Source organism: Episyrphus balteatus, chromosome 3 (assembly GCF_945859705.1).
Source record: "Episyrphus balteatus chromosome 3, idEpiBalt1.1, whole genome shotgun sequence".
Classification (NCBI taxonomy): domain Eukaryota; kingdom Metazoa; phylum Arthropoda; class Insecta; order Diptera; family Syrphidae; genus Episyrphus; species Episyrphus balteatus.
In genome coordinates, this window is record NC_079136.1 from 28666269 (window position 1) to 28682055 (window position 15787).

A 15787-nucleotide genomic window follows, 5' to 3' on the forward strand; every position below is an offset into this window, starting at 1 on the left:
ATAACACCGTTGAAGTTTAGCATTTTTTCGACTTGCTAAACAATGAGCAAACACAAAAAAATACATCAAAGAATTTCAAAGCCATTTTAAATAAGACCATTTTAAACTAAAGAAGAAAAAAGTGTGCGTTAATTTTGAGCAGGAGTGTAGAATAGAACCAAATGAAATTTTTTCAATGTTGTAAAATTAACCAAAAATATTATTTTTATTTCTTTTTTTAGTTCTAGTTTTAATCCAATTGTGATTTTTAACATTAAACGCTCTTTATTTGGTATATTGGAAAATTGCAAGACTTTTATAGCCCTATTTTGCTATTCGATTCACGTTAATCGAAGGATTCCCTTTTTCTCTCATGTCAATAAAAGGACAGATTAAAAGATAGGTTACATAAAACACTATAGGTACATAAGAGTTTTTTTTATTTATTTTACGTTATTTCAATTCCGATAAGTTAAAAAAAAATCTTTCTAAAAAAGTACGTACACGCCACAGTGAACATAAAAATTCAAAATAAAGAAATAAAACTAAGGTTTCTGTTCTAACTAGGCATTTTTGAATAATAAACTGGGATTTTTGTATAGTTAAAAACAACCTTGAAAGCGCCAATAATGGTGAAAGTAAGTGCCACAACTCAAAAAACACGAGATTTTTCAGGAGATGTAAAATAAGAAAATCATAAAACTAACTTACATATAAAACGGCAAATTTTGCAAAGGTCAACTGTAGAAACCAAATCATTCAAAAAAAATTTTTTTTAATCTGAGGTTGGGCATTTAAGCAGCCTTAAAATCAATGATTGACATCTCTTTTCCAAAATCTTTACCTTTTTTCGATAACAGTAAATTTTTAAAGAATTCTTCCATGATGAATATTTTTCACCAAACTAAGCTGAAAATCAATCAAAATTTTTCACAATATTTTAAATATTCACACTATTCCACATCTTCTCAAATAGATTAAAACGTGAGTCAAATTTGGGCTTTAGCCTAGAGCTTATAATTCAAATAATTTTTTTTGTATAAATTATTATTATTATTGTCATTTATATACAACAACTATTTCAAGCTTAATAAATTGACAAATTAAACAATTATGACACCACTTTTCCTGGTACAAAAAAAAACCCGGAAACAACAAAATACACTATTACTATTCAAATATAAAAATGTCCAAAATTCGTTTTAGTTATTTACACATGAAATCAGGTTAGCATGATGATATTATTACCTTAAAAAAGCAATAACCTAACAAATACATAATTATGACGCAATGCGAAGATTTGTCATTCAAACAAAAACGGAAAAACAAACTCATTTATCTTTGAAATGAATAATTGTTTCTCTTTTTTTTTTTGTTATTCGATGATCTCATCTGAAGAAAAAAAAAAAAAAGAACTGGTGGTAAACTTTCTAGAAAAAAATGGTAGAACGACAAAACCAACATGGAAACTATGAAAAAGAAAAAAGTTACAAATTCAATAAGAAGTTTGATTTTGGATCTCCAAACTTGGATATGAAAGCCTTATACAAAATATTTAACGACATCCTGTGTAGATAATGAATTGTTAATAGGTAATAGTTCCGCACCTGGAGAAAATATTTACACAAAATGTAAATGAAACAAAAAAAATGATAGCCATTCTATTTTATCCGGAACCGAAATGAGTCAGTTCTTTAGACCAGTATCTGAAAAGCAATCACTGGTTTAAAGCCGATAAATTTCTTGAGAAGTCGTATTTTCAGCTAATTCAAAATAAAAGGGGGCGCTAACTAAGATACGTGATGGCTTTCTATGACATTTGGAAAGATTTTTTTTATAATTATATCTAATCATCTAGTTAAAACCTTTAAGCTTTCTCCAGTAAATTCGTTTCAATTTATCAAAGTTTAGATTAAAAAACGCATTTCATCAAGCGATGATATTACAAAAATGCCAAATTACAAAATAAACTTTAACTTAACTTTTTTTTCTCAAAATAACCTATGCTCAATGCTTATTTAAAAAAAGAAAAAAAAACTAACCCACTAATCATCTAATTCATCATCCCTTTATATAATTTTACAGGTATCGGATACAGTTGTTGAACCCTACAATGCCACATTGTCTATCCATCAGCTGGTTGAGAATACGGACGAGACATTCTGCATTGACAACGAGGCTCTATACGATATCTGCTTCCGTACGCTGAAGCTCTCATCGCCCACTTATGGTGACCTCAATCACCTGGTTTCAGTAAGTGCCAAAACAAAAACTCATTACAACCTTTGTGTGTGCTTTCTATTTGCAGGTATCTGAAGTAGTAGTTGAACCGTACAATGCCACATTGACGGCCTACCAACTGACAGAGAACACAGATGAAACATTTTGCATCGACAACGAGGCACTGTACGATATATGTTTCAATCAGTTGCGGCGACCTGCACCCACCTACAATGATCTCAATCATTTGCTATCAGTAAGTTTCAATTGTTGTTGTTGTTGTTGAAGTTAGTGTTGTTCTTCGGATGATGATGATGATGCTGATGCACAAGCTTTCTCTTATTCTGTTTGTGGTCTACAAAATTGTCGTCCTTGCTTAATATAGCTTTTTGCTACAGACACGCATCTCTACCTACATACGCTCGCTCTGTGTAGGTAGTTTGACATATCTATTTTTGTATATGTAGGTGTGTATACAAAACGAATATAGCATGAGTGTATTCCAGTGATTTGTCAATTTTGCTTTGCGACTAATTCCTATAAGCTAATTGCCAAAACCAGATATTTCCTTTTTCTCTTGTACCTATACTATTTCAGCACGTTCTTAATTTTGTGAGCAATACCTACATATTTTCATATCTGGAATTATGATTATTCGCAAGCCATAAGAACGTTGGTATTTTATGTGTTTCAATATAAACAAAATGAATTTTTGATATTGCTTAGATTTGTTTTGATGTCTTTTTATTGAAATATTAAATATATTTGAAGAATCTTTATGTTGAGATATTGCTTCGAAAAAACAGATAGGAAACAAGAAAGGAATTTTGAATAAGGATTTTGAATAAAAGACAAATATTTTAAGAATATTATTTGTTAGGGATTTGAAAAATATTTTATTGTTTCTGAATTTTATTCACAAACAGGAGAAATAGGCAAAAAAATAGTGAAAAAATGACAAAACAATAACAGAATGAATATAAGATTATAATATGATTCTCAGGATTGTATTTTTAGATTTAAAACAGGAAATTTTGAAAAAAAAATCAGAAAAAAAACGAAGAAAAAATGTTTAAAACAATTTATGATGATTTTAGTAAAAGTTCATTGCAAGAGACAGTTGTACAGTTCTGTTGATTCTAAAATAGTATTTGACAAAACTAAATGCAGATAAATAAGTTTTATACAAGTTTTTTGACAATTAATTAAATTTTGGAAAAAAAACTGGTATCAAATAATTTTAAATATAAGTTAAAACTGCTTCGGAATATGTATTTAAAAATTACTGACATACGTTAGGAAAATATTAAAAAAAATTGAGTAAACAAAACAAAAATTCTTTACAACTTTGTCATAAAAAAATTTTTGTAGGCATGTCAGCAAATAAAAAAATTAATGAATGTTTAAAAGCATTTATAACAAATGAAATATAAAGAAAACAATATTTTTTCTAACAAGAGTGTATTGAACTTAGCAAACAAAGTTAACTCGAAAATGGTGCAAAGCAAATAGAATGACAAAAATTAAGCTTATTGTTGATTGTTTTCAAGCAGCAGACATGGTTGAGAGCGGTTATTTTTTTTTTAAATAAAAAAGTATTAATAAATTTTGTATTTACTGACACAAAAACAATTCATTTTTCTGTATTGTAGACAATTTATCGAGTTAGAAAACTTTTTCAATGATCTTATTGTTTCGCTTTCAAATTATACAAATAGTGTATTAGCTTTCTACATCAACTACATACATCAGTAACCACAAAAAGCTTTAGTAGAGACCGAATGAACCTCGGAAAAAAAGTTCCATGGTTTAAAAGTCGATTAAGGTGGACAAAAAAAAGAATTTTGTTTTCAAATTTTAGTTTTTAAATTGATTACATTTTCAGGTGGTTAACATCTGCAGTGTTTAAAATTCAGAGATTTCAGATTAAAAGTAAATAAAATTTACTATAATTTGCAACATGTGCTAAATTAAATACTTTCTTTTGTTGGTAATGAAAATTATCTACTAGATGCTGTTGCTGTATCTAGAATCTAGATGGTTAATTACAGGTGATATGTTGAAACTAAACGTACACAAAATTCTTTCTGCTTTCGTGAAGAAAAAAATTATGTATTGTACAATTAGTGAAAAAATTCCCTTAAAGTACATATGTAATGGAATCTATTAAAGTATTTTGCAAAAAAGTCTAATTTCGACATATTTTGCTCTTTGTTTATGAAAAATGCACAAAGTATGCACTTTAATTTTTTTTATAAAAATGCATTTTAAAAAACATATTTTCAAAATCTTAAGAGCCGTTTAAAAAAAAAAACTTATTTTGTATGTATAATTTTTTGAAAAAAAAAGCAATTATTATTCAACACCCAAAACCAAAACTTAAAACAAAAATCGATTTTTCAAAAAAAAAATTCAAATCCAAAAATTATTTTCTTCTCAATTTTCATTTAAAAACTTTTGTTTAAAAAAGTTCGTTGAAATTTAGCAAATCGTTTGAGAGTTATGGAAAAATCTAAGCTTTTTATCTCTATCTCGAGAAATATAAATAATATAGATTCTGTTTTCAGAACTTTTTAGTAGGAAATTAAATGCTCTACAACTTCGTCATAGAAAATTTTGTTGTAAAATTAGCCGTTTCGAAAATAACACCGAAGTCGTGACCTGTTCTCTCTCACTAATGGAAGTTACAATAACGTTCCCAGGACGACTTTATAGGTCGATCAATTTTGAGTAATTTGTTTTTTGAGCATAAAATTCAGCAAGCCTGAACAAATTTTAAAAAATGCAAACTTCCGTGTATTTTAAGGGAATTTTTTGTTGGTAATTTCTAACAAAACCCTAGTGTTACATAATATTCATTTTATCTAATTTATCCAATTCTATGATAGTATGGTATCGATTGGAGGGAAACATTCCCATAGAAGAAATCTAATTTTTTTTCACCTAGCAATTTTCATGCTTATTTATATTTGTTTTTATACAATTCTTATAATATTTTTTCTTAGCTATATTTACTATTTTCAGATCTACCAGCAATGCAACGCAACGCAAGAAACTTACTGACAGCAAATGAAAATAATATAATTTTTTTTTTTAAAGCTCTGCTTGTTTATTTTAAGTGTAATGCAAATTTAAAGCACACAATTATTTTACTTTATATTACTTTAATCCATTATATTTATAGTTTACGTTTAAAGTGGTTATTCTTGCTTCTGAATTATGTGTAGGTAATTGTTTTTTTTTTTTTTTTTAATTTTGTATTTAAATCAATAACTTTATTTATCCACATCGTTTGAAGCTGAACCTGTTGTGGTTGGTTGTGGATGAGATTAAATTTTATTTTTATAACCCAGGTATCAATATCAATAAATTGACTTATCAATATTATTTTGTTATGAGAAAAAATATATATAATACCTGGTGATAAAACTGTGTCAACTCCACGAATAGACCACACTACAAATAATAATAATTATGTTAATCAATTCACTGCAATATATATATATACCTATGGACATTCCATAGAAGTGTTACATTTCAGGTTTTTTTTTATAAAAAAATATTAAAGAAGATACTTACATATCAGAAATAAAAAAAAATAACCACTTTGAATGTTTACTTTAATCTCAATTATATCATCAATCAATGGTATTTATATGAATTTTGTTTAATTAACTTTAGATCACAATGTCTGGAGTAACAACCTGCCTTCGTTTCCCTGGTCAATTGAATGCAGATCTTCGTAAATTAGCTGTTAACATGGTTCCATTCCCACGTCTTCATTTCTTCATGCCCGGATTTGCTCCACTCACAGCTAAGGGCTCACAACAATATCGTGCACTAACTGTTGCTGAATTAACTCAACAAATGTTTGATGCCAAAAACATGATGACTGCCTGCGATCCCCGACATGGACGTTATCTTACAGTTGCCTGTATATTCAGAGGTAAGTTATTCAAAAATATGTTTAAATTGAAATATGTTGCAATCATAGCTTTTGAAATATCCTTAAAAGTTGTTCCAAATCAATTTTTAAAGTATATATTTTTTTTATTTTAAACGCAAAACCAAAACATTTTTTATTCAATTTTGAAATACGAAATATCTATGGACTTACAGAATTTAGAAATTTATTCTAGAATTTTAAAATGTCCAATTTTAATTTTTCAGAATTTTGGATTTATAGCTTTTTTAAACACAGAATTATGTTATGCAGAATTTTGGAATACAAATTTTGCCACTTAGAGAGTTATTACCCCAACCCAACAAATATTCAAAAACTCATTATCACCAAAATTCTGTATTTGCAGCAAAACTTCGGTATGAAAATAACTCTGCATTCCATTATTTCAAAATTCTGTAAATCAGAAATAATGCATTTCAAAATACTATAGATCTGAAAAACTGTGACTTAAAATTCTGTAAAACCATAATTTTTATTTTTCAAAAATTCTGAAAAACATTCGGTTTTCAAAATTCTATATCCTAAAACTAGGAAAATTGTAGAAGAAAAATTGTTTTGGTATTTTTAAAAATATGCACCCCCTTTAAAAAACAGAACTATGATATGAATATATAATTTTGGAGACCGAATTCTGGGCTGAGTTCACTTTCCAGAAAAATGAGGACCCCAAAAAAGTCGTTAAAATTCTCAAAACTTGCTTTGGAAATCAAATTATGTCGTGACCACCATAAAGCCTTGACCTCAGTCTTATTGAATCAATTGTAAGAACAGTTTGAAAGCCACAAATTCGGCAATGTTGAGCTATGGAATTGTATTTAACTGAAATACGACCGAATTTCCAAACTATTTCTTCAAAATTTTGATTGATTTGTTGTGTGTTCAGGCATTGTTAGAACAAAATTCATTGAAACAAAAACTTTATTCAAAAACGACAAGAATTGGACTATTCCAAAAACCAATTTTCATTCTACTCTCTATTCTTTATTTCTCAATAATGAAGTTTTCTATTTGTGAGTAAACAAAAAATCAACTAGTAACGTTATGCGTGACAATGTAATATTTTCAAAATTTCTATGCGGAATATTGGGTTTTTAAAATCATTTTTCAAGTGAAAATATTCCAAACAGCTGGACTTATGCGGGCTCTTGAGATAATTTTCATACAAAGCGTTTTTTTTTTTTTTTTGAGAGTTAAATAGGTACTTGGCTAGTAAAACATACTTAAGAAGTTTTTTGCTACCAACTTTCTTTCAATTGAAAAAAAAAACTCTCAAAACACACACTTTTTTCAGCACCCAGAACAGACACCATATTTAAGAGGTCCTAGCTTGGTTTTTATATATGCTGAGAGAATCGTCCTTCCAAATACTGCGAACAGCATCCCGAAAGCAGCATTTGCCTTGCCGATAAGTCTAGTGATGCCTTGTTCAGATTCGCCTTTAGCTATAAATGAATATTTCCCCTAAGTTGATAACTCTCAAATATATCTTTACATTATTTAGCTGTTCTGTTCTTAAATAATATCAATTTTATTTGCCCATTTTTTTCACATATGAAAACTTCTATTTTGGCATTATTGTCAGCAACTAAACCATCAAATATTATCCAACAAAACTTAATTGAACGTTTTTTGCTTTCCGAGCCTCCTAAACTCATTTTATGCAATAATAATAATTTTTTTTCTTAAAAACCTTGCCTTGAATAGAATAAAATTCCAAAAGACTGATGGTTTTAACATGAAGCTAATTTAACAATAACAAAATTACTTTTAACAAAATCGTGGTAGTTAACCTTATCACGTAGCACCATAGGCACATAACAAACGACCGCAATCAATAATACCTTTCATCCCCGTCTTATTCCCCTTATATTCGCTGTGAGTTCTCCCTAATTAGCTAAATAAAACAAAGTGCACGATACTACTCTAGAACGCATTTTCTTTCAAGTTGATTACCTAACTTTAAAGTCCGTAAATAGTAGATTTACCTTAAAAACTAATTTATTTAACATGGTGACCCAACGAAAGCTTCCAGAATGTCACCAACAACCTAACTAAAACCAGAAATATCATCACCCCCTCCCCATCATTGCATGAACTTTAATGCAGTCAAATAGTTAAAAGTGCGTATCTCAACTTATGTCAAGTTGTATATCTACAAAAGGTATAGGTAACTTCTGTTTTATATACTAACGAGCTATTACTAAATACATAAGGTAGCAGCACCCTGTCTGTTAAGCTCAGAGCTCATGCTCCAAATAGAAAATGATTAATGAACCAGAGAAATGAAAAATAAACGCCACTACAACTGGTGACAATTGTACAATTCAGGAATGTCCGTCAACTGGCAGCTTCGAACGGGAAGACAGGGTCGTTAGCATAGGCGCTGCGTTACAATAAATTACACAACAAACAAGGCTAAGATGGCAGTCGTGAGATAAATACTTTTTTTCTGTTTTCTTTTTTCCAGGAACTTTAGGGGAGAGTAGTTAACAGAAAGCAGCATGGGGGTTAAATGTTTAAAAGCAACAGGATATACTTTAGAATCTTCTAGATTTTAACGAATTGCTTTTTTTTAATGTAAGAAATGGAAATGAGTTCACTTGAAGGGTTTTGTTACCAGGGATGAAAATCCTTAATATAAAAGTTTTAAACTTAATTAATTGGAATAAAGTGAAGTCGTTGAGTAAGTTCTAAGTTGCCATACAAACAAGTGCAAAGTATCAATTTTCTGAAGTTTTACCTTAAATTTTGATCCCAAAATTTTGTCTGGTACAGAAAATGAACGAATTTCGAATTTAAAAGTATTTTAAAATAGTACTATTTAATAGGAATGACCAACTTCTTAAATAATTCTCAATTAATTTGACAGTAAGAGTAAGAACGTCCGACTCATACTTACATTTCCACAGTACAAAAATTTGGTAAACAAAAATAACTAAAAAAAAATGATGCCAATGCCAACCCTGATGATTGGGAAGCCAGATGGTCAACAGCAGCATAGACTATGGGTTGGTTTGTTAAGTTGACTTGGGTTAAATTTGATAGAAAGAGAAACCATCCACCAGCACAAGATTTTAATCAACCAAATTACGCTTATTAATCAGAGTAAATTAATGACAAAATTACGTTTTGTTGTATAAAATCAACCAAATGGCAAATTACTTACTGTCTGCATATATGGCAAGCGGGTTATTGTATACCCAACTCAAGAAAAATGAAATATTTTTTTTCTGAGAAAAAAGGACTTACTTTCTTGGGAAGTAATTTCTAGTTACTTGACAACTTGTTAATTAATTAAAGTTGTCATTTTGCTTTTTTTGACGGGTTTGAAAATTTGTCAACAGGTTGATGATTTCAACACGAATATTCATTTTTTGGAATCGTGTTGGTTTCATTTAATTAAAAAAAATAAACAATTAGTTACCATCTAAATGATTTGAAAGATGGTAAATTTTATTTGCATGAAAATGTAGGTGGCAACTTTGACCTATTTTTTCACATTCTTAACCATCTTAGTTTCATGTTTGGTTGAAAAATCAACCTTATTACTGTTCATATTTTCAGTACTCGTTTAAAAAAATTCCTAGATTGCATTGACTGAAGACACCTATCATCTTAGTGCAACACATAAAATTGAAATTATTTTGTAGTAAAAGAAGTCACTGTGGTGTATACGTAATATTTTTTTTTTTTTTAGGAAAAAGAGTTAATGTAAATTTTGTATCACTGAACAATTTATTAATGTTATCATTAATATATAAATACACAAACCGTAAGTGGGATTATTGATACTGCCGTGTTAACTTTTACTAGCGTATTTGGCAATTAAGGTTTAATTCTTTGTAATTTGCTTTTTGATTTATTGAAATAGCATAAAATGCATCCAAGCTGTATAAATTTTAAAAAATATACACTCAAACTAGAGGTTTTAAAAATATACCTTAATATGAGAGATGATGTTTCAAAACTTGTTCATTGAAATAAAAAAAAAATTACTTTTTTAAAATATAAGCAGCAGTTTGCTTTTTTGGATACTTAACAAGTGTCCAATATTTACATATTTTCAAAATTTGTTTTCTAAAAAAATGGTTTTTACGTTTTATATAATTTTGAAGGTTAGGACATTTTACTCACTGTAGATGCACTCACTCCTGTTTTTTAAGGATGTTTTTAAATTTTGATCAAAGCTTGTTACTCTTTTTCACTTTCCCTTATTTTTTGATATAATAAATATTTTATGTATAGTAGGGTTGAAACTTTAAACAACTCTTGCAAATTTCCAAAATTTATAAAAAAGAAAAATCATTTCATTTTTAGATGAAACACTTGTAACGAACCACCCTCAAATTAACTGATCACCATTGTATGGAAAAAAAATGCCCTTTTAGTAGTTGTAAATGACTTCAAGTGGATTCTGTAGCTTCTATCTTAAATAATACAAAAAAAAAAAAACAAGTGTTTTAATTAAATATATTCATTTTCACTTTGTGTTTTTTTTTTCTTTCTTTTTTTTAATTTTACAAAGGTCCAATGTCAATGAAAGAAGTCGACACTCAAATGTTCAACATCCAGAACAAAAACAGCAGTTACTTTGTCGAGTGGATTCCGAATAATGTGAAAGTTGCCGTTTGTGATATTCCACCACGTGGCCTTAAAATGTCAGCCACATTCATTGGTAACACAACCGCCATTCAGGAAATTTTCAAAAGGATATCTGAGCAATTTACTGCTATGTTCCGCCGAAAGGCTTTCCTCCATTGGTATACCGGTGAAGGTATGGATGAAATGGAGTTCACTGAAGCCGAGTCCAACATGAATGATTTGATCTCGGAATATCAACAGTATCAAGTATGAAAATAACACTCGATTTTTTTTGTGTACCATTTCTTTAATGACTTTTTTTGTTTTTCTTTTCAACAGGAGGCAACAGCTGATGATGATGTTGAATTTGATGAGGAACACGAAGAAGAACATGATACATTCGATGATAAAATTCAAAATGGCTTGTAAATTGGCCCCCCGTAATCCATATCGTTTCATGCTCAATCCTTAGTTCATTACTCGTCGTTATTCCAGTGTTCAATATGCGAAGAGCCTCCACCGTTTTATAAAATTGTGAGCGTGTGTGTGTGTAAAATGAGTCGATAAAAAATAGTCCAAAAACAGAAACAAAAAACAATATAATATTTCCTGCATGCATCCTTCATTCAAACTTACTTGACTTTAATTTCCCCCGTTCCTAAAACAATGGATTTATTATTACCACAATCGAAGATGTAATTCAAAATAATACATTTGAGTATTATATGAATGGTAATGGACTATCATAAGAATGTAAATTATAATTTATTTTTCCGATGACATTTACAATTATGGTCTAATTTATTTTTTGTTCAAAATAACCAATACCTACCATACACTTAGATATGATTCGTTTTTTTTTCTCATACCGTTTTTGTTTTCATTGTTTTCTTTCTATTTTCCTCGCCTTAATTTTACTGTTAAATAACTGTTATACTGTTTTATTGTAAAAGAGTTTCTTTTATTTCAAAAAAAAAAGTTGTTACAGCAGCAAGGTAAAAAGTTAAACAGAAATTTAAGTATAACAAAAAAATTATTTTATATAATATGACAAGATTAAAAGAGCAAATAAAACATTAAACAAATATCAATACTTGGAGTTGTTTTCATTTTTTTTTTAATTAAGGCTAAAGGTTTTTCAAAACATTTAATTAAGCTGCATTTAAGAACTTGTATAAGAAATAGCACAAACTCGTGCTCGTCAACACAAAGCTAATTTAAATCGCCTCAGTGTTTACAAAGCTTATAAGGATGATATAAGATTTCAAGAAAATTTGACTGCAGATTCCGGAAAACTATATAACCAACGAAAAAGTCGTAAGTTTTCAGCATCTCCCATTAAAAAATACAAAAGTGTGTAAAAGGGACAACAATGAAGCAAATCTTTCGCTGATTACTACCTAGAACAAACCACTACCTGGCATACAAGAACAAATAACCTAAAGTTAAGGATTTATCACAAGAAATGTTTCGCTGCACATAGGAGTATTCTGATCGAAAATCTGGACAAAAGTCGATTTTCTAAAAATCAAAATTTTGAAATACCTAAATATTTTACAAAGTGGATGGTAAATATTTTATACATGGGCTCATATGATGCACTTCTTTTTTTTGTGGTAAAGTGTTTGGTGTGACAAAGCAAGTTCAAAGTCAGCTGTTTATTTTCTGGAATTCTTTTTGTAATTTTTGGTGATTTGGTGAGTATTGTAAGGTCCATTTTCTTCACTCGGAGTTGAACATAACTTGAGAATTTTTAATATAAAAATTCTCAAGTTTTGTTCAACTCCGAGTGAAGAAAATGAACCTAAGGAGATTGATTGTGAGAGATTTTGCTTTTAAACATAAAATTTTCAAATGAAAAATACAATTGCAGGTATTGAATAATAATTAAAGAGTAGTTTTGTGAATAATTAATGTTTTTTGTTCAATTAAATGACAGTGGGAAAAGAGTTTGCCACATATTCATATTTTTATTGCTTTTTTTTAAAGTCTAAGTGCTTTGTTAAAGTATACCCTACTATTCTGCTTCGATACATAGATTTATGATTACTTTGACTATTCTGTTATTTTAATATCAAAAATTTGGGTGCGAATTTTTGCGATTAAGAAAATAATTTGCGAATGAAATTTTCACTTTGAGTAAAAAACACTCATACGCCCTACGTTTTTTTTTTACTGGTTGTTAACATTTTCCAGAAATTTTTGTTATTGAACTTGATGCATTTGGATTCATTAAGCCTAAAAATCACAATGGTTTCTTTCTAGAAGCTCTAATATTTTAGATATTTGAATTTTTCACATTTTGTGTGTATTAAATTTCATACTATTTTTTTTAGTTTTTCTTATCACATCCGTTTTAAAGTTTTTCAACTTATTTAAATAAAACCGCCTTTCATTGCATAAATAATAATTTCTAGCAAACATAAATTGTTTTACTTCAAAAAATAATTTTGTCCAGGTTTTGATCGAAATACTACTATTTGCGCTAACCGAATTAAGCCTTGATTTATGTTGCCGATTAAAACATTTTGCATTTAAAAAAATGTTATTGCAAAAAAAAAAATGTTCTGCATTGAAAAAAAAATGAAATGCAAATGCATTAAATTTTTTTTAGTATTCGTACAATTTTATTCGATTTTGACTACTTGGTCATAAATTAGGTCGAATATTATAGTTGAATATCTAATAGGCAAAGTTGTAAGAAATCCGATGAAAAAAAAATATTTATTGCACACATTTTGCATTGATTTTTTTTCAATGCAGAAATTTTTTTTATTGCAATAAAATTTTTTATAATGCAAAATATTTGTATTTGCAACAAAAATTTTATTTTCAATGCAAATATTTTTCAGTTGCAAGAACATTTTTTAAAATTATTTATTGTTACTAATATTTTCATGACCTTTTTGGATAAAGCGTGCAACTACACGAGAAACGTAAACGAAACTAAGACCTATAGCCTGCTCAGAAGAAACTATAACATTTTTTTCAATGCAAAATATTTTTGGTTGCAACAAATATTTTTTTTAATGCAAATATTTTTTAGTTGCAATCATTAATTTTTTTAATTGAAATATTATTTTTAATGCAAATTTTTTTTATTTGCAATAAACATATTTTGAACAAAATTAAATTTTTCTAATAGATTTGAAGATACTAAATTTAACGCTTAACGTTTTTGAGAAAGGATAACTAAAAAACGCATTTTCATCTTGAAAACAATACGTCATCAGTACTAATGTCCTTTTGAAACTAACGACATAGATCCCTGATCCCATTCTTGAATCTGTTGTTGAAAAACATGGGAGGGAAACATTTTACAACAATTTCACTCATTAGCCGTGTTTTATTGGTACTTAGTATTTTACTGAGTAAATATTTTATGCTGTTTACAACAACAATTGAATACTTTTTTTAATTTATTAATAATCCTCATTGTTTAAGGGTCAAAAATGTATAAGTTTAGAAAAAAATTTTCTCTGTAAAACAGCAAATAAATAACTTTCGTTTATCCTTAGCAATCATTTGTTGTTGTTTCCTGTGCAAAATTTTACTGAGCTAAGTACTAAGTTACCAAATAAAACATGGCTATTATTACTTCTCCAGAATCTGAGTTTATTTAAATTTTATAAATGGCTTATGTCAAAACTATACGAGACTCGATCCAAGTTAGGAAATATTACTGCAAATAATTGGCACTATCATTATATTTTGTTTGCATGGTCTTGAGATTCTGACACCCATTTCTCTTTTCCAACCGTACAGTAGCTATTTAAAATCATAAACGTAGATGATGATGATTTTCCTAACACAATCGAAAAAACTTCGTGATTTGTGTAAAAGATTATTATCAGAGCATCAAATCCGAATATCACTGCCACGTTTTTGAATTACACTTCTAATTTGTTATTATAAGAAGTTAAAATATTTCAAGGAAAAAGAATTCATATCCTAAATTTTTGCCTCTTCCTATAGCATTCATAGAATTTTAAGTTGGTGTATCTTTTCTTCCATAACTTTTTAGCCCCTAGCACTTCAAACGCATTCCACCATATTTTAATTTGAAAGTCAATGAAGAATATTAATACCACAAAATATTTACTTTCAAAGATTTAACAAAATATTATGCGTATACTGAAATCCAAAAAGAATTCATAAATCTCTTGACTTTGAGAGTGTCTCTCTCTGTGAAAACTCATACCCTTTTGGAAAATAACAAAAACGACGACAACAACCCTCTCGCAAAATTTTCCATCAGCTGCGTAAAGTTTCTTCATGATTTACTTAAGATAACAATGATTAATTCAAAAGTTAAACATAAATGGCAGATTTACTGCCTGACTTGTCCTCGAGGAAGACTTAAGACCCTTTTATCCTGCTCGTTAAAGCGTTTTTTAATTAATTTTCACCCGCATTGAAAATGTAGGCCATCCTTCGTATATACATAAAACTAAGCCATACCGCACCTGTCCCCCTTAAAATTTAGCTCCTTCCCCGTTCTTATATCCTTCAGCCTGCCAAAAAGTTTATATACAAAAACAAAACCGTTATTACAAAAACATAAAATAACTACATAAACTGTTAAGTAAAATTAAAATCCAAGCAACATTTCAACGGGTTTTGGTATTTTTTCCAGCTACTTCCCCAAACACAGAGAGCATAACATGAATACTTAAGTTTTAAAGGCCTCTTAATTAAAAAAGAACGCCCAATGATTGAACGAGGGCGAAACAACGAAAAATGTTCATTAATAATTTAGGATATTTTTCGGACGTAGCGTTGTTAAAATTCTCCAACGCACAAAATATTGGCTGCACGCCTTGAAGTTGAAGCCTAAAACCCGCACCGCATGTCATGGTAAATATTTAAGGAATTTCTGACATTGTCTCGTAGTGCGTCGGTCGTAGTCGTTTGTTCCTATAAATGGTCCTGATAGTCCAATGGCAAGGTATATTCAAAAGAGAGAGATAGATGGTATGTGTGTTTCAGAGCCATACAAAAATCCATCTTTTACAAGACTCGAGTGTAAGGTAATTAAAATGT

The 15787-nt window shown here is 28.9% G+C and overlaps 1 protein-coding gene across 1 annotated transcript in view; it reads left to right on the forward strand.

The window, feature by feature from the left end:
- Nucleotides 1–11837, forward strand: part of LOC129916976 (tubulin beta chain) — a 77513-nt gene extending 65676 nt beyond the window's left edge. The window contains exons 4-7 of the mRNA XM_055997262.1: nt 2065–2232; nt 5881–6145; nt 10689–11011; nt 11084–11837. Coding sequence (XP_055853237.1) covers nt 2065–2232; nt 5881–6145; nt 10689–11011; nt 11084–11173 — 846 coding nt within the window. The 3' untranslated portion in view covers nt 11174–11837. The remainder of the gene's footprint in view (nt 1–2064; nt 2233–5880; nt 6146–10688; nt 11012–11083) is intronic.
- The last annotated feature ends 3950 nt before the right edge of the window (nt 11838–15787 follow it).